A 19,561-nucleotide genomic window follows, 5' to 3' on the forward strand; every position below is an offset into this window, starting at 1 on the left:
CTGAATATATGCCACTTCTGAAATAGGAAACACTTAACTGAAGTTTCTTTTTTTTTAAAATGTGATGTTGCAGATAAAGTTCTGGAGATGGCTGGTGTTAACAGTTGCACAAAAGCATGAATGTACTTACTACTACTGAACTGGACCCTCAAAAATGGTTAGGATAGTAAATTTTATATTATGTGTTTTGACCACAATTTAAAAAAAAACTTAAATGCAAAGTTGCATATCTCTAAGCTTTCTTTCTAAAACTTTGCCAAGAAATCCCCCCCAAAATGGCTCCTTTCGTTGTCAAGAATTTACAACTACTTAAAAAATGAAAAGAAATAAAATTATTACCCTGACAGATAATAATATCTAACTTGCTCAAAGCCTATCCCCTCAGCAACACAGAACTACTTCAGTGTAAGTCAGTGTTCATTAACTGTCACTAGAACTGGGTGCGAAGGTACAGTATCTACTTGCAAGGCCACTCTGCTCACATATTATATATCTAGTGGGAAATATATCTGAGATCCTGTACAAAATCATGTCATAGGCAGTTAGTGTTAAAGCTTAGTATACAAAGACTTAGAATTCACCTTTGGCCTTCTAAAAGGGTAAAGCCATGTTCTTAAGTGGCTAAAATAGGCTTTTGAAGCTAAGGCTAAGGCGATGGGGCCCTTATCATCAATGTGAACTGCTTACAACTTACACACTTTCTGGCTCTCAAATGCAAAGTATCACCAAGTTGCCCAAGTAAAAAGGTTAATGCCTGAGGGGACTTTCGCAAGAGCTTCTAAATGTGAGCACTCATCCATGACCCAAGCTCCCAAGCTACAATAAGGATAAAGGTCCCTGATGAGATAAGGACATGCAAGAGAACTGGAGATACAGACACATTCTACCCAGCATTCCTGGCAGCTACAGAAATCTCTAAAGAGGAGAGAGGACAGTGCTGTGCAGGAACACCAGTGAGATGCGGCTGAGGGCGGGATCCTTCTCATGTGGGCAACTCTGACCTTTCTGGCCAGAACTAGTATTGTCTTGTCTGCCAACACTGCTTCACTAGATGCAAAAGCCTGACCGCGGGAGAAGGTCCTTAGCCCAGATGGGTACTGAGTACCAATTATAGCAAAGGGCAGACTCACTGTGGGTGCGTCTTGTAAAGAGACCCGTCGACACCAACCGTGGTCCGCAGCCTGGGGACGCCCTTGTTATCTCGAAGGCGATTCAAGATGGCGCCCAGCGTTGCAGCCACCAGGTTGGCAGAGCGGAATGAGACGATGGTGCACACGTGCTGGACCGAAACACAGTCATCGTGAGACGGTTCCACTCCCAGGCGGGTCAGAATCTCTTTGGCATTGTGGAGGCCTTCCTTATTCCTGTGAAGTTAGAGGCCAATACTTGTGAGTTAAGGACCTCGTCAGGCAGTGTAAAGCACTGAGGTTCGAAGGTCCTAAAAGGGTGAACCCCGTTCACCATATGTGTATGACACGGTACGAAGACACAGTCAAACACCTGAAAAGAGCCTGAGAAAGGGTTTCCTCCATAAAGAAATAACCAGTAGGAGAAAGAAAAACTGAGTCCTATGCTGAGTTATGACGAGCACATGGAAAGAAGTAGCGACATGAGACCACATGGCCTCTGAACAGGTGGAGGAACAGTTGCTTGCACCCCAGCGCTCGGTGCTCATGCAGCCAAGGGGGCATCGCCTACTCTTCGAGTCTGAGTTCCCCTGGATGCTTACACATTCTTCCTTGGTGTTTTCCCGTCAGATTTTAATTTTCTGGATACGTGCTTTTTATATCCATTGTTGAATTCATTCCAAGATACTTTATAGTTTTGTTACTATTACAGGTGCTCTCTTTTAAAAATATATGTAGTCTTTTTTTTCTTTAATGTAACATAGTGATATAAGATGTTAACAATGGGAAAACTGCATGAGGGATTGTGGGACCACTCTGTACTATCCTTGCAACTTTTCTGTAAACCTAAAAATATTTTAAAATAAAAAGTTTATTTTAAACATATGTACGTATTTTCATTATTGCCAATATATTTAGAAATTTAATTGACTCTTGGATCTTCTCTCCAGACATCTTCCTAACCTCTCCTGTGATCCTATTCACTTGCCTGGATATGTTTTGGTGTTTCATACAGACAATTACCATTTGCAAATAATGACAGTTTTACCTACTCTTTTTTTATTCTTATGCCTGTAATATCTTTTCCTTTCTTTCTTTATTATTTTTTTAAACACTAGCTAAGACTTCAGGGCAATGCCAAAAAAAATGGTGATACTGTCTTGCTCATGATTTTAAGAGAATGTCCTGGGAGGATGTTTTTGGTAGGCATTTTGGAGATAGTCTGTATTGCAATACACAAGCTTTCTTGAGCTAGAATTCAAGTGGGTTTTTGTTTCTTGGTCATGAAAGAGCCAACCCCTGACACAGGCCAAGAGGAAGGCAGGCATTTCCTGGCTTTGTCAACAAGTCTGAAGACAAGCCATGAGCCTCCTGCTCCCCTCCCCTCCCAGGGGCTGATGGGGGCGGGGGAAGCGGGGACGCTTTGAGAAGACAGTTGGAAACTCGTTTGCATGCTCTGTGCTTACACTGTCTCTGCACCAATCACTCCCAAAGGTGCGTGATCCTAGGACACACACTAGTACATCATGTGACAGAAGAGCAGGTCCTGATAAACTCCCTTCCACTTCCATCTGCCCCCTAACCACAAAGGTTGCTGATGCTCATCTTCTCCCAGGACCAGAGCTCTGAAGCCACTGGCTCTCTCTGAATTTCAAGGACCACAGCAGGGGCCATGGGAAATGACCGCTTTGTATGGAGATGAAAGAGCACTTCTAGCATGAACCTGGCCCTTATTTTTCAGCAGGTGGCCCCCCCATGGGTACATGGAGTCTCCCGAATCAGGAATCACAAGCCAACACAAGGCAGGAGTCCTTCAGACTCGGAGATACCTAACTATGTCAAACTGCCACAGGATCAAGTTTACCTTCTTCCCTTTCAGGGTGAAGGCCTGAAAATAAGTCTCAACAGAGAAGTCTGAGCATCTTATGTTGAGGTCAAAAGGTAGCAGTCAGGTTGCTGGCTGGACTCTGTCCTTTTGTGTCTATCTGTCCTGTCTCATCTGCTAACCAGTGTTTCTTAGCTTGTGCCAAGGAACACTTCTTCTGCCTGTTAACCAAGGTAAACTGGGTTTTCTTTAATATGCTAATGATACTGTAAAACTCTAAGGGAGGGTAAATATGTAGTACTTCCCAATCCTATTGGCCACAGAGCCCTTTCTTCAGACAACACCTAATTATCTTGAGTCACTAGGGTTCCCTGGAGCCTAGTCTGGTGAAGGTCCTGATACCCCAGGGAGGAATTCCAAATCCAGCCCCTAGGCTCAGTCAGCTCCTTGTCCACTAGCAGAATGCTCTTTAATCTCACCCTGTGGTGGGGGAAAGGAGAGAAAAAGTGGGGGCAAAGTGAAGGACAAGAGACTGCTTCAGTAACTAAGTCATCCAGGAAGGATACGTTGCTAACCAGAACATTCTCTAATGAGCTGACACCAGGCACCTGCAGGGAGCCCGGCCCAGGATGGGACAGCAAAGAGAGGGAAGATGGACCCAGAAAGCCCTGGAGCTCTTGAGGGAGAAGCCCACCACACCAGGACTCAAGCAGTAACAAGGGACCTGTCGCTCTTCTGCCCCCAGGACCCTCCCAGAAAGCCTCAAGAGGTGGCACCTACTTTTCAATGGCTGACACATCACTGGTGTTGAACTTCCCTCTGGTGAGGAGCTCTGGGGTGATCCGCCCTTCAAATAAAAGGCCCTCCTTGGCCATCTTGACCAGGATCAGTCGAACCAGCTCCCCCAGGTACATGCCACTGACCATCTTCTCAAACCTGCAGGAGAAAAGCACCCGGGCATTTGTCAGATCCTTCCTACGTACCCACCAGTGGGGCAACTCACGGGGCATGGGACACACAGAAGGAGATGAGGCCTCACCCCTCGCAAGCTCCCAGCCTCGCGAGCAGGCAAGGCCAAGCGCTTGTGTGATGAAACAACAAGGGGACGGCAGGGGGTCATCCAGAGCCCACACCTCTCCCCAGGGTGGGCAACAGGACAGCACCCCAGGGGCAGGCAGGGAAGGCTGCCTGCAGTCGGGGAAAACAATAGGATCTAGAAATGAGCGGAATACAAAACTCTGTCTGCACTTTTTAAAGGGCTTTCGTGCCATCACTCCCTCAGGGAGGTCACCAAGTGCTGTGGGAAGGGGGTGGCCAGGGGGCATTCTTGCCATTTCCCAGGGCAGAAAGGTAATGTCTTCTCAGAGGGAATGCTGAGTAGAAGACGGGGCTGCAATGCAGCCATTCCCACGGGACCCCTGTCACAGATCACCTCACTGGCATTCACATTCTCCCTCTCCAGCCGAAAGGACCAAGATTTGCTTTGAGGAACCCATATGTTCCCCACTGACCTCACCCTCAACTCTAGGGGAGGCTTCTGAGTAGCTTAAAGCCGATCAGCACATCTCACTGCCCCGGTCACATTCAGCCACAGGCCAATCACAGGGCGAACCCGCCCTCTCGCCTCCCTGGGAGGTGTGGTGCGGGCCGTGGACTCTAAGAGCAGCAGTCATCGTGAGCCCAGTGCTGCAGGGGAGAGGCTGCCATAAACAGGGGCTCAATGCCACACCTGAGACAGACCCACGCCTGAGTCCTGGCTGGCCAGGGGCCAAGAGAAAGCCCCAAGTAGCACAGATCAAAGAGGCAGGTCCACATCCGGGCGGCCGGCCTGTCCTCCGAGGGCACCCAGCTGGCACGCCCACAGCTGGCTGTAGCACAGCAAAACAATCTGTTCCATTCAGAGGCAGACCCGGAAGCCAGGGATGCTACTGGGACCTGAGCACCGGGCCCTCCCTCATACGTCAACACAAGCACAGAGAAACACAGCTCTCCTTGTTCCTGCTCCTGACAGGACCAGACAGGAACGTCCCACCACGGCTGTGTTGAGGATCCCTGGCAGGAGAGAGCCTTTCTGAGACCGGCCTGCCCAGACATTCCCCCAAGTACCTACTGGAACAGCCTCTCAGCAACCCTGAGGCGGAATCTCAGAGCCTGCAGGAGCCAGACTGCAGACTCCACAACTGTGTCTCTCTACAAAGGAGTGACAGGTAATGCAAAGCTGACAGGCTTTTCCCTTTGTGATCACCCAGCTTTCTGCCCCTTTCATCGCCCACCCCAGATTTTATGTTAAGTGTCCCCTAAGCCATGCAGATGCCTAGTAAGGAAAGGTGGGTGGGACTCACAGCTGCTTTCCAGGGTTCAGAGACCCCCGGTCAATCTCGCGGTCAAACTCGGTGCGGATGTCTTCCAGGGATCCATCGTCCCCAAAGGCCCCCCACTCGGTGTTGATGCACATCCTCCCCTCGTCGCCTTCCACCAGGTCGATGTGCCTCAGCTCCTCCATGTAGCACGCGTTGGTGCCAGTGCCTCGGAGAGAGAGAGACGAGATCAGAAGCCGTGACCACACAAAGTCACAGAGAGGAGGCGGTGCCTTCTGGAAACACCGCCTGCAGGAAGGGATGAGGACAGGGGTGAAAATTACCAATGATGATGCCAACTTCACACTGCTGATCATCATAGCCACAGGTCATCATGGTCCCCACAGTATCATTCACCACAGCCACAATGTTGGCATCATAATCCTGAGGACAAATAACAGGGCATCACCATCCACTCAAACATGGGAGCAGAAATCACAGCCTCAAAGAGAGAGTGGTTTTCGTGGCCACCGTTGCTCCTGCAGGTGGTGCTGCTTCCATCACGGCTGGCACGCAAATTAACTGGATCAAGTGGATTGAATTATGGAAACTGCACAGTCCCCTTCATTGTCTGGCATAAAACTCTTTTCAGAGTGGCCCTGGCCAGTGCGGCTCCGTTGGTTGGAGCACTGTCCCTTAGACCAAAAGGTCGCAGGTTCGATTTCTGATCAGGGCACATACCCCAGTTGCAGGTCTGATCCCTGGTCAGGGCACATACAAGAAGGCAATTAATCGATGTTTCTCACTCTCCCTCTCTCTCTAAAAAAGCAATGAAAAAATGTCCTCGGGTGAGGATTTAAAAAAAAAAATTAAAAGATTGTTTTCAGAGTGGATTTTATACAGAGAGCCACAGCCCTCTGCAAATCACCCCACCACGTCCATGTGCTGACTGCCCCGGTTCCAGCCGCAGCAGGCTGCACCTGACCCCCTGGCTCCCTGCACCTACGTCCAGCCTTCCTCTGTCAGAAGGGGGCCATCCCCTCCCAAGGACGTGGCTCCTTTGGGCAGCACCTCCAAGAGCTCTGTTTCAACCACTCCCAACCTTCCGGACTGACTTACTCTTACTGCTCACTCAACTGCCTGGTCCTCCAAGACCTCTCATGTGGTGTCTCAGGCCATGCTAGTGCCCCATTCCTACCTCCAAAAGGGCCTCCGTGTGTTTTGGAACACACCTCTCTCCCCACACACCCCCCCACCTCCATGTGGCCAAGGCCTAGACAGAAGTTACCCCACGCTTTTTGATGGCTTTGTTAAGCAGCTTCACCACATCCGCTCCCTCCACTCCGCTGGCTTTAAATCGCTTTGTCCAGGTGATCAGAATGCCCTGCAAAGGAGAGCAGAGGGGCGGGGTTAGACAAAGAAGGATGGGAGGCCTTCAGAAGTCCCAGGCCCTTGGGGAGGACCAGGACAAAGCAGACGCCCAGAGGGACCAAGTCGCTGGATCTAGATCACACTGGGTAACAGGACCAGACTGTCCCATTTCCTGTTCATCCACCTACACGATGGATTTCTCTGGTGGCTGCCCTGGGAAAAGTCTCGCAGCTCACGCCAGAACACAGCAAGCAGCTGGACACTACAGGAGTGTCATGCGGCATGCGGATCCAACTGGATGCCAGCTGCTCAGCCAGACTTCATGTAAAAAGTGAACAGGGGAGACCCAGTAATTGCCTGATCAGCCTTTCCCACTTTGAAAACAAACCTCTCACCTCCACAGCCCCCAGGAAAGAAAGTCATAGCTAAATGAAATGAGAAAATGCTATGACAATTCTTGCCTAATAAGCTTCAAAGAAGCAGGTCCTGGAGATTTAAGGAAAATATGGCCTATATGTATATGATTTATGTCTCTTTCCCAACTTGGGAACTGAACCCCCACTTGAAAACAGCAACTCCAACATTTCTACAATGTGACCCATTTCTGTTTGTATATCAATGGAGAAACTTCAAGGAGGATTGACATCCATTGGCTATTCACTTGGGAATGTAAAAGGATAGAAGTTTTCTTTTTTGCTTTATCTCTTTATATTATTTCAGTAGTTTTATATATTGCTTTTGTATGTTTAAAACAATCAAAGATACTAGAGAAGAAAAGTAATTGCTATACTTGACTGTTTTTCTCTGACTGCAGAAAGTCGCTGTAAGTAATGTGGCAGGTTAGGAAGAGCTGCTGGCTCGCCCGTCGGCTGGGGGGTTGTGTGAGACCCGGGCATGGGGAGCTCACCCAGACAGCTGCCATGCTCACTGCGGGAGCTACACAGCCTGCAGGGTGCACGGGAATGGCAAGTTTGTGGTTCTTCGCTCAGCAACAGCCTGCAGCTAAACCCGGCATTCTACAAGCCCCTGGGCACTGTCTTCTTCCGCTCAACCCCCACCGAATACAGCAGATTCTGAGAACATGGTATTGTAGAAAGAACATGGGGCTGGAAATCGGGAGACCAGGTCCTATTCCCACAATTTCGCTCACTGTTTTGAGGGATGTTTCCCTAACTCCCCTGGGGTCACTTTGCAAATCGGTGGAATAAGGCAGCCAGTCGAGATTTAGACAATCCTGAAGGTCCCAGGCAGCCTGGAGGAGGGGGAACAAGCCCCCTGGGTGGGTAAGTAGAACCTGAGACCCTCCGGCTTCCTGGTAGGTGGTGCAGCCCAGTCTAGGAAGGCCCCCCCAGCTGAGGGTCAAGGCCTGCCGGCGGGGCCCCCACCTCTAGCTCCTTCTCTGCCCGCAGTGCCCCTCTGCCGGGCACATCTGCAGCAGCCTGTGAGGATCCTGTGGCCCCAGAGACATTCCCTCCCACTCCCGCAATGCCTTGGTCCCTGGAAGACTGTGCCTCCTGGGGGGCAGGCCAGACCATCTGCTCGGGGTCTCTCCTAGGACCTAGCTCAGCTCACACTGGGCAATAGCTGCCAAAGAATGAGCAACACGGAGTACAATGGCTTCATCCGCACCTCTCCCGGTGGGAAGGGGGCTGTCTCTGCCCAGGGAGTGTGACTGTCATGTCTCAGTTCTCAAAAGCCAAATGACACGTAGTGCCAACAACAGGCTTTGTGAAAGGTTTGGGAAGACACCTTGAAGGCCAAAGTGATCTGAATACCTTGGAGGTATAGCAATATCAGATAGAAAAAGAGAGAAAAGAGGAAATGGAAAATCTCAGAGGCCTTTAGATGTGTGGGGGATGGGGTTCCCCTGGGTGGGAGGTGCGGCCTGGAGTTCTGGTCCTAGATCTGCCTTTAATAAACCCTGTGACCTTGCTGAGGCACTTGGCCTACTGAACTCTCCGGCCCTTTCTTGCTCTGACATTGTTACTGCACAAATGATGCAAATGTAAGGGCCCCAGCGGCATGAGGCAGAGCCCAGGAGAGGGTGTTCGCCCCACTGAAAAGGAGGTACGGGGCTACTGCCCAGAAGTATGGGGGGCGCCTGTACCCAAATGTGACTCTTCTACAGAATGGGAACTGGTTACCCGCACAGGCTCTGCTGCTTCCTGCTCGGATGGCCTTGCGCAGGTTCCCAACTCCTCTGAGCCTCAATTTCCTCATCTGTGAAGTGGGGACCATAAGCACTTTGCTCACGGGGGTTGTTTGCAGGTTATGTGTGTTAACTGGGAAAGACACAATAGAACACCTGATGGACCCTCAATAATGCTAACTATCAGAGTTCCTATCATGGAGCGTTTGTTCACAGGCTGCTCTGTGTGTGTGTGTGTCTGTGTGTGTGTGGTTTTTCTGTCTCTCTACGTAGAAAAGGAACAAGGTGGCAACCCCTCGTCTTGTATCCCCACAGTGCTCTATGACACTGGCACATGGTATGTCGGAGTCCATCTGGGCTGAGCCGGTGGATGAACAAATGACAAACAAGGTGGGCAGGCGCAACAAGTCCCCAGAGGTCCGAGAGAGAATCGAGGCCCTTTGCGGGGAGGGAGCCTCAGACCAGCAGATGTTACAGAGAGGCGGCCCTCACCCGGGAGGCGGCGCCCTCACCAGGTGCGCTCCAACAGGGACGGCTTCCCGGTTCGCAAACACCACGGTCTTACAGCTCTGACCAAGGGCTTTCCAACCTCACTCCACCACTAAACCTGCTTTTTTTTTTCCTTCACTTGCTTGCATTTAATACATGGTTCTCTCTACCTGGTAGCCACAAATAACACAACTCACTTCCAAAGATACGTAAATAACTAAAGTAATTGAAAAAATAAATATAATATCGTCACCTTACATTAATTTCTACAAAGTTTCTTAAAAAAAATATAAGACACACTGGCCATCCCATAAACAAAAGGGAATAGCAGTCAAGAAAAGGGGTTCATTAGCTTTTCCACTCTGGGTCTTCTGTGGAGCCCGGTAATCCCAGAATGCCCTTACCTCATCTATTTTGGATTGTCGACAAGGGAAAGAAAATGTGAGTCCCACAGGTAATTTCTTGTCCTTGATTTTTCTTTTCTCCATGAAGTCTCCCAGGCACTCAGCGACATGATCAAAAAGCTGGAGGAAGCATGACGGAACAGTCAGGAGGGGAAAAAGCATTTCAGGAAAAACGTAAACGACACAGCACCCGGTGGCCCTGCTAGAAAAGCCACACTGAGTGTGAATGGGAGGGAATATCCCTGATCACTCCCTGTGGGCGGCCGCAGCTCAGGAAGCATTTCCCATCCTTCAAACAGAACTGGCCACTCAGCAGTCACTAATATGTATTATCAGGGGATTGGGGGTATTTTAAAATATTAAATATTAAATGTAGTTAATAATTTAAAATATTTAAAAATTTTAAAATAACAGAAATCAACCTCTTGCTCCACATCACACAGTCTCCATCAGCCACCCAGGTGAGGTGGCCGCCTGGCCCCTGCTCAGAAGTCATTATTCCATCTCCAGCTTTCCCAGATCTGTCTCTACCTCTATCTGCACATTCCAGAGGCCCCACAAGCAGTTCCACAGGTGGCTAGCCCTCCTGAATGAGTTAGCAATCTTCAGGCTACTTGTATTTTTACTTTTCCCTGAAGTATAATAGGCATACCCTCCCCCCCCAAAAAGAAGTGCACACATCCTAAGTGCAGAGTTGACTGGATTCTCACAGGCTGTACCCACCCGTGTCATCAGCACTCAGATCAAGAAACACAGTGCTATCAGCACAGACACCCCGCTCAAGTCCCCGCAGCCACAACCACTGCAGCCAACCCGGCAAGGGCAAACGCCAGCCACCCTGACTTCCAACACATTCAACTGGTTTTTCCTGTCTACTACACATAAATGGAATATCCTTGTGCACTCTTTGATGAATGTCTTCTTTCACTCTACACCATATGCATGGGAGACACCCACCTTGTTTTGTGTCTTTGCAGACTGTTCATTCTCACTGCTGCACAGTATTCCATGGGGTAGATATACCATAATTTATCTCGTGGACTGCAATTTAAGCTTGCCTGCCCCACAACTCATTGCCTGGGATAGGCATGCACCTATTAGGTCCTTCAAGGAGCCCCGAACACTGTTTCCCTAGCCTTCGAATGCACACTCTCAGAGATGGGAGGCTCACCTCGTTTGAGGCAATCTTTTTGGATCTACTACCTCTCCTCATCTCTAAAATGTCCCCAGAACCGACTATACTATTTCGTATGTGTTCTGACCAGAGGAGAGCTAAGTTGGACTAAGAACTTCCTCTTCCTTAGCCCTATGCCTCCACAGTCTAGTTACCACCCCCGACCCCCACCGTTTTCACATGGCTGTCACAGCACTGGCCCTCCCTTACGTATGGAATTACCACGACTGTGGAGCATCTTCAAGCCCAGAAGAAGGCAGTATTGGCAAGCAAGGTCAAGCCACACAAGTCACAGGAAGCAGACCCAGTCCTGCTCCCAGACAAGGCCATCTGCCTGAAGTCTATCCTTGCAGGGGTATCCTTGACTGGACGCCAGATGTCAGTATTCCCATCTTCGTCCCTGACCCAGCTCTGCAGTCTGACTTTTCTGCCAGGGTGAAGAAGAACCTGTCAATGTAGGAGCCTCTGCTGCTGAGTCACTATTAGTCAGGCTAAGCCTGCAGTGGGCAATACTGATCGAGGAAAGACACATGACCACCTGCCCTGGAGGGGTCCTGCTAAGCTCCCTGCGACCTATGTTTCTGAGGGACATAAACCCACTACTAAGTCAATGAGCACGCCCCACATCATACACACTCAGAAGCTCCAGGCTCCCCCTTGGCACTCAGGAGAGACAGCCAGGAGGAAGGAAGGAAGGTCGCTGGCAGGAAGTGACAGGGAGAACACAGGCTACAGAAGTGGATTTACATGAACGGGGTGCACTAACCAGCCCTGAGCCCAGCTAAACACAACCATCCTGAAGTGCTCTGTTAAGAAGGAAACGCAGTATTGTGGAATGTCCACAACCCAGGGGCTCCAGGTCACCGGAAGCTACCCTCAGGCAAACTCTGTCTGTGACCAGCTAGGGAAGGAAGTGACCCAGGCTCTCTGGATTCAAAATGTTATAGTCCAAAAAACATTAATTTTTCTTTTCTAACAACACACTAGTTATTTTAAAAGTTCCCACACACAGACTCGGTTCCTCTGATGATGGCAAACAATGACTAAAATAAAAACCTAACTATGTCTTATTCAACATCCCCAAATTAAAGGAGTGATGTTTTAAGATTACATTTATGTTTCCAAGATTATTAAAGCTTAAAATTGCACTGAAACGTGAGACACTGTGTGTGTGGTGTGTGTGGTGTGTGGTGTGTAAGAAAGGGGAGGATGAAGCCAATGGTTAACAGTTGGGCGTCTGGGTCAAGGGTGACATGGGAAGTCTTTGTGCTTATCTTAAAACTTTTCTGTAAGTTCAATATTATTTCAAATACAGTGTTTAAAAATCAATTAAGAATTCCCACACATTTCAGAAGATGAGAGCACGACCCCAAGGATAGAGCACTGTTCATAGTCTATGCTACTTCATGGGCAAAATGGGGCTCTTGGTTTTCCAGAATACTGTATACATCCATGAGAGATCTCACAAAAACGGACCACCCAGTACTTATTTCTAATTTCACATCAGACTTCTGGAAGAGAAGTTTCTGTTTCATCCCTAGTTTCCAATTGCGAACCCTCCCTCAGCCCCTGGACCTTCTTCCTTGCCCACAGCCCTCACATGTCCTCACCACCAAAAAAAAAATTTTTTTAATAAAAACAATCAAGTTCTATGTCAGTAAAACTATAACATCCGGACCCAGGCGGCCTGGGTTCAGATCCCAGCTCCATGACTTATGAGCTATGAGACCCAAAGGGCTGGTTACTTAACATCTGAGCCTAAATTTTCTCATCTGTGAAATAGGAATAATAATAAACCCACCCAAGAGAGTTGTTGTGATCATTAAATGAGTTAATCCATATAAAGTGTTTACATCAGTGCTTTACATATAACAAACGCTGTGGTATTTACTATAATAATACATCATTATAATTATTATCATCATCTTTTTTTCTTTGCAAAGGAACAGAGAAAAAAATAGAGCAGGAAATAAAGTGCTCCTGGGGCTGAGAAGATGAGGACAGAGGCTGGGAGAGACGAGGTCCCAGAGGCAGCCGTAAGAAGAAAGTCACTGTGAGAGTGAACGTAGTAAGGATGTGCCTGCAGGGGAGATATTCCCTTAATTTACAAACCCTGCCAACGCACACAGGAATGTCTGCAGCACAGAGGTGAAGGCAGCAGGCAGAGGTGGCTCAGCCCAAGGACCATGGGAATAGAGTGTGACAGGTCAGTGCTTGTTGCCACACGGAGAAGGCAGGATGCCACCCCAAGGCTGCTGGCCACCCGCAAGGAAGAGCAATGCAGAGACTGCTGGGCAGGATAAGGAGCCCTACCAGCTGGCAGTGCGCGTGCTCACGCTCTCGCTCGCGTGCGCGCGCTCTCTCTCTCTCTCTCTCTCTCTCTGAATGCGCTGGTTTCCATGGCCAGGAATGGAGGTGTAGGCAGGGAAACACTGGGCCACTGATGAGTGACACACCCACTTAAATGGCTGACTGAAGTGATTCATCTGTTCTAATGACAGCGTCAGTTTGAAAAGCTCTTAACCAACCCCCCAGAAGTAGGTTAAAGGCTGGGATTAGCTCTTTTCTTGGAAAGGCAGAGCATTTGCTCCAGGTCCCACTCAACAAAGTAGAGTCAAGAAGGGGTAACTAACTGCCGGGCATCATCTCAAAGGTTAGCCCAGGGCAAATGGGTTTTCTGGAGAACTTAGTCACGAACCTGGCTGTGAACACACCCTTCCTAAAGCAAATATTTGACAGTCTCTGAATACTCATCCTGGACACCTGCCACAACCCAGGAGGGGAACTATGAACTGGAGGAGCTAGGACCTCTACAGGAGTACAGGCTTACAAGACACAGATATGGCCGAAAACCTGAGCAGGGGCCATCTGAACCCTGTTCACAGGGCCCTCAGGGAGCTAGGAACACACCACTCACCGCAGCCAGACAGGCGGGAGAGGGGTGGAAGGGCCCTCCCCCTTGGCCAGCAAAGGCAGCGGGTGGGGCTCAGATACCAAGAGAGAGAGGAGGGGCCGGTAATTTTTCAATCAAAGCCCCACCCTATTTGCTATCATTGCTGACAACCAACGAATCACAGGAGGCTATTAAATCAGAAGGCCAGGATCCCTTGATTAGCCCTGGGGTTCCAAATGAAAATCCTGCTTCCCCACAGGTGACAGCCATGCCCTACAAGGCCTGGGCCTTGGGATGAGGTGAGTGAGAAGGCCAATGACTTAGAAGAGGAGTTTTGACCCAAGTGCTATGGCTAAACCTGTGCATAGGAAGGAACCCCATGGTCCTTAAGGAATGAATGCCTTTATCCAGCAGAGCTGCTCCCTCTCCACCCCCTTTCCCCTGTGAAAATCCTGCAGCCCCTCCCACCCACCAGTTTACCAAGGGGAACCATCTCTTCAGGAAGTCACACTCTTCCACCCAGGAGTCGTCCCCACTGCATCTCTGATGACTCCTTCCAGACCTCAGGATACCAGTGCTTTGGGATCTGTTCCTGGAGGGAGCAGGACCCACCTGGCTTCCACTGCCGTGCATGATGTTCTCCGGCGTGTCATATACCTCGGACTCCATGTGAACATTCTGGTTTTTCTCATGATTCACTTGCACCCGCAGAATTCGAAAGGAAGACCCACCAAGATCCAGGGCAATGAAATCTCCCTTTTCTGTTGAGGGAGACAACAGGTATTGCATCAGATTCAAGTTTTATGAGAAGGCCTCACACTGTAGCTTCTCCCAGCATCTGGCCATCCGCCTCCCCCTGCAGACAGCACTTCCAGCCAGGAAGCAGGAGTCATGTGAACCTCAGTGGTGCTCCCAGCCCACACCGGCGTCCCTAGGCAGACGCCTCCAAGCGGTCCGCTCTCGCTCCTCACAACAAGGACTGTAAGTACAGACCTAAGTACCAGGTCCTACCCCATCTTTCTAATTCCTTACCCTTTGTCAAAAACAGCACTGCTATCCATACATTAAAAATAAAAATAGCATTTCAACCCAGAGAAACCCTGCCTCTGAGGCCATCTCCTAACTTGGGTCCCCTCCATGTCTGCTCAGACACTGATTACGGCGAGGCCAGAACTCCATTTATTCCCCAGGGGATTTTTTTAAGTTGTGGTAAAATATACATAAAATTTACCATTGTCACCATTTTTAAGTGTCCAATTCAGTGGCACTAAGTACACTCCCAATGTTCTGCGATCATCACCACTATCTATTTCCAACCTTTTAAACTCTATAACCATTAAACGATAACTTCCCATTTCCCCTTCCACTAGGCCCTGCCTGGTAGTCTCTATTCTACTTTCTGTCTCTATGAATTTGCCTATTCTCAATATTTCATATAAGTGAAATCATACAATATTTGTCCTTTGGTAGCCAGCTTATTTCATTTCATATAAAATCTCAAAGGTTCAGGTAAAAAAGGTGGAGGAATTAAGCAAAAATAAAAATAAAATAAAATCTCAAAGCTTCACCCATGTTGTAGCGTGTATCAGTATTTCATTCCTTTTCGATGCTGAATGATACTTTATTGTATGGACATACCACATTTTATTTATTCATTCATCTGTTGGTGGACACTTGGGTTGTTTCCACCAAAGGATGTTTTAAACAGGAGTCCCTCTTAACCACATGAGAGTAAACTGGCCTGATACTGTTATATCCCTCAGGACCAATATGTGCGGGCAGCCTCCGCAGGAGAAGGGTGATAGGACTGTATGCCAAGACCACCATATAGCACCAAGGGCGGTGCCACAGGCAGGCTTCCAAACCATTAAGCTGCCATCAAACATTACCCTATTTCTCATTAGTTATCCCCAACATGTGCTCCCCCCCAAAAAATCAGTTAAAATCTGTTAATTTTACTTCTGATGCTAAGGTGACCTTCCCACTGTTCCAATGCATGTCATGCCGGGGGGACAGCCATTCCGCCCATGCTGGGCCCCAGTGGTCCACTAAGCCCTCAGTCCCAGAACAGCAAAGCCAGGTCCGCCTCGGACATCTTGTTTTCCTAGGGAATATCTTTATTATTACGTTTTTCATAACAGCATCATTGAGATATAATTCATACACCAACAATTCACCCATTTAAAGTGTACAATTCAATGGTGTTTAGTATGCAACCATTACTACAAACGAGTTTTAGAACATTTTCATCACCTCCAAAAGAAATCCTGTACCCTTAACTACCCTTTAACTATCACCTCCAGTCCCTTTTCTCCCACAGCCCTAAGTAACCATTAATCTATCTATTCTGTCTCCACTGATGTGCCTATTCTGGACATTTCATATAAATGGACTCACATAATATGTGGCCCTTTGTGACAAACTTCTTACACTTACCAAAATATAAAATATATCTTTTTTTAGGAAAATATTTTTAAAGTTCATCATATCATAGCATGTTATCAGTACTTCATTCTTCTTTATGGCCAAATAATATTCCGTTGGATGAATATACTTTATTTCATTTACCCATCCATCTGTTGATGGACATTTAGATTGTTTACACCTTTTGACTAGTATGATTAATGCTGCTATGAAAATTTGTGCAAAAGTTTTTGTGCAGACATTTATTTTTATTTCCCTTGGATATATAACCAGAAGTAGAACTGCTGTGTTAAATGTTTTCCAAAGCAGTTGCACCATTTACATTCCACCAGTAATACATGAAGATTCTACTTTCTTCACATCCTCAACACTTGATATTATCCATATTATTTTGATTCCTATTTCTCTGACAACTAGTGACAATGAGCACTCTTTCATGGTCTTATTGGCCATTCATATATGTTCTTTAGAGAAATGTCTATTCAGATCCCTGGTTTATTTTAAAAATTGGATTGTCTTTTCGGTGTTAAATTGTATCAGTTCTTTATGTTCTAGTTACAACTCCTTATCGGACATATGACTTCCAAATATTTTCTTTCATTCTATGAGTTGTCTTTTCACTTTCTTGATAGAGACTTTTAAAGCATAAAAGTTTTTAATTTTGATGAAGTACAATTTATTTTTTCTTTTGCTGTTTGTGTTTTTGGTGTCATTTTCTAAAAATCTATTGCCAATCCAAGGTCACAAAGATTCGTACCTATGCTTCCTTCTATTATAGCTTTAGCTCTTACATTTAGGCATATGATTCATTTAAAGTTATTTTTGTATATGATATGAGGTAGAGGTCCAACCTCATTCTTTTACATGTTGATAATTATCCCAGCATTATTTGATGAAAAGACTATCCTTTCCCTTATTTAATAGCCTGTCACCCTTGTCAAAAATCAAGTGACCATAGCCCTGATCAGTGTGACTCAGTTGGTTAGGTGCCATCCCACAAACTGAAAAGTCACCGGTTCGATTCCCAGTCAGGGCACATGCATGGGTTGCTATTTCAGTCCCCAGTTGGAGCACTTGCAAGGGGAAACCAATCCCTTTTTTCTTTCTCATATCGATGTTTGTCTCCCTTTCTTTCTCCCTCCCTTACCCTCTAAAAATAAATAAAATCCTTTTTAAAAAATCAGGTGACCATAAATATGTGGGTTTACTTCTGAACTCTCAATTCTTTTTTCTCCCCGTTTCACTGAGATATAATTGACATCCTGCACTATCAGTTCTGACCACTCACTGATCTGTATGCCTCTCCTTATGCCAGCACCACACTGTCCTGCCTATTGTTGCTTTATAGTAAATTCTGAAACGGGGAGGTAAATGTCCTCCAACTTTTTTCTTCTTTTTGAAGATTATTTTGGCTGCTCTAGATCACTTAAGCTCTTTTATTTTATTTTTAAGTAAGGACTGGCTAAAAAAAAAAAAAAAGCATTCTCTTTTATAAAGCCAGCACATCTTTGTATTTGATTTCACCAAGCTGTAAGCTCTGACAACTACTCTATTTCTGGAATTTAAAATGGCATTTCATACAGTAAGAGCTCAACAAATACTTGAACTAACAAGGGTGTAAAGGAATAAATAAACAAACCAAAGAGCTCTTACACTCATTATCACTGTTCTGATCCTCGCTCTCTCAAGTTTCTGGAGGGAAAGACAACTTAGGATTCTTTACACCTGCCTCTGACACCCAGGACAGCTCAATAAACACTTGGTAGCTGCTAGATCACAGGGGCTGGGGTTCCTCCATTCATTCCCTCACCCAGCTGTGGTGTGCCTGCAGTTGGTCATTAAGCATGAAGCTGGTATGCCCCAGATTGGTTGGGTTTTTTACTAAGCACTTTATTGAGAAACAATTTACATATCATACAATTCATCCATTTTAAAGTGTACAGTTTGAAGTGTCTTAGTATATATTTACAGAGTTATGCAACTATGACCACTAATTTTAGAAAATTTCCATCAACCCAAAAAAGAAACTCCATACCCATTTGCAGTCACACGCATTTCTTCCTAACCCCGTGTTATCCAACAACAACCACTAATCTACTGTTTTTCTTTACAGATTTCCCTATTCTGGACAATTCATATCAATAGACTCATACCATATGTGATCCATTGTGTCTGGCTTCTTTTGCCTACATTATTTTCAAGATTCATCTATGTTACAGCACAGATCTGTGCCTCATTCCTCGTTATGACTGAACTATATTCCACTGGATGATACTGCTGGTTTCCAATTGCTTCTATGGTCCCAATGAAAGAGATCAAGGGACAATGCTGGGAAGCAGGTGCCACAGATTTGTGGGAAATACTGCTACCAGGTTAAAAAACTGAGTTTGGTATGAGGTGGCCCCTCTCAGGAGGATGTATTACTAAAATATCAAAAACACTTTATATTACCATCTGCTGGCATTCATCGAGCCTCTCAACATTCCAGTCACTAAGTGCCTCACATGCATCATTTTCCTTTTAACCCTCTCGACCCTGTGAAGTACGTACCATTATGATCCCCATTCTGCAGATGTGCAAATACAGGCTGGGGGGGTTAGGTAACTTAGACAAGCACACAACCAGTAAGCGGCAGAGCCAGAATTCAAATCCAACACCCAAATTCATAAGCAATGGCTAACCCTGCCTCCTGGACAGACCACGGGGACAAGGATCCCAAGGATGGCACCTCAGGGACGACTACATTCCTCTCTGGGGGTCTTCAACCTCCACGACTCCTTGCAGCTTTTGGTTTTGTTTTGTTTTGTTCTTTAAATGAAGATAATTAAAACTCAGTCTGGTAAACAGCTATAAACCGCTTGTGTATAGGGAAATACTAGGCACAAAAGTAAGCACCACGCTAGGGTAAAATTATGAATGTTTTTGTTTCAGCATTTTAAAAATTAATTTCCTCTTTTAGTGTTTAAATACATATTGATTTCATATTTTACACTGGTTCTTCATCATAACTTGAAAATAAAATAGCATGGGAAACTTTCTGATTGGCAGTCTGGTCAAAAGTCTCATTTTTAGTTGACTCAAAAGCCCAAGTAAAAACAAGTTTCTTGTGCTCAAGTTCCAAGTGATGGAGACAGAATACCCGCTCAAAGGTGTCGGTGTTGACACAGCACGTAGGAGCTTTCAGCCCCTCGTGCAGGAAGCGGTCAGGTTTCAGGCAGTACCTTTACAGGACCCAGGCCAAATGTTTTTCAAGCAGGACTAGTGAAAATGACGTCAGCTGCCTATGATCCAGGAGGAGCCTGGCCTGAGGGTGCCTGCTGGCCCACACTTCCGCAGCTCTGCAGAGACCCCTGCCTCGTTGCCACCTCCTGCTTGTAGACGGCCCACCCGAGCACTCTGCTGCTCCTT

General features: G+C 46.9%; 1 protein-coding gene across 2 annotated transcripts in view; it reads right to left on the bottom strand.

Moving 5' to 3' along the window:
• Positions 1–19,561, bottom strand: part of HK1 (hexokinase 1) — a 60,098-nt gene that overhangs the window by 15,921 nt on the left and 24,616 nt on the right. For both annotated transcript variants that reach the window (XM_054572682.1, XM_054572683.1), the window contains exons 3-9: positions 14,342–14,490; positions 9,663–9,782; positions 6,538–6,633; positions 5,594–5,693; positions 5,295–5,478; positions 3,733–3,888; positions 1,131–1,364 (exon numbers count right to left, since the gene is read on the bottom strand). In XM_054572682.1, the coding sequence (XP_054428657.1) occupies positions 1,131–1,364; positions 3,733–3,888; positions 5,295–5,478; positions 5,594–5,693; positions 6,538–6,633; positions 9,663–9,782; positions 14,342–14,490 (1,039 nt within the window). The remainder of the gene's footprint in view (positions 1–1,130; positions 1,365–3,732; positions 3,889–5,294; positions 5,479–5,593; positions 5,694–6,537; positions 6,634–9,662; positions 9,783–14,341; positions 14,491–19,561) is intronic.

The sequence above is a fragment of the Pteronotus mesoamericanus genome, unplaced genomic scaffold (assembly GCF_021234165.1).
Source record: "Pteronotus mesoamericanus isolate MK-2021 breed Mesoamerican mustached bat unplaced genomic scaffold, CSHL_Meso_final contig_24, whole genome shotgun sequence".
NCBI classification, from domain to species: Eukaryota; Metazoa; Chordata; class Mammalia; order Chiroptera; family Mormoopidae; genus Pteronotus; species Pteronotus mesoamericanus.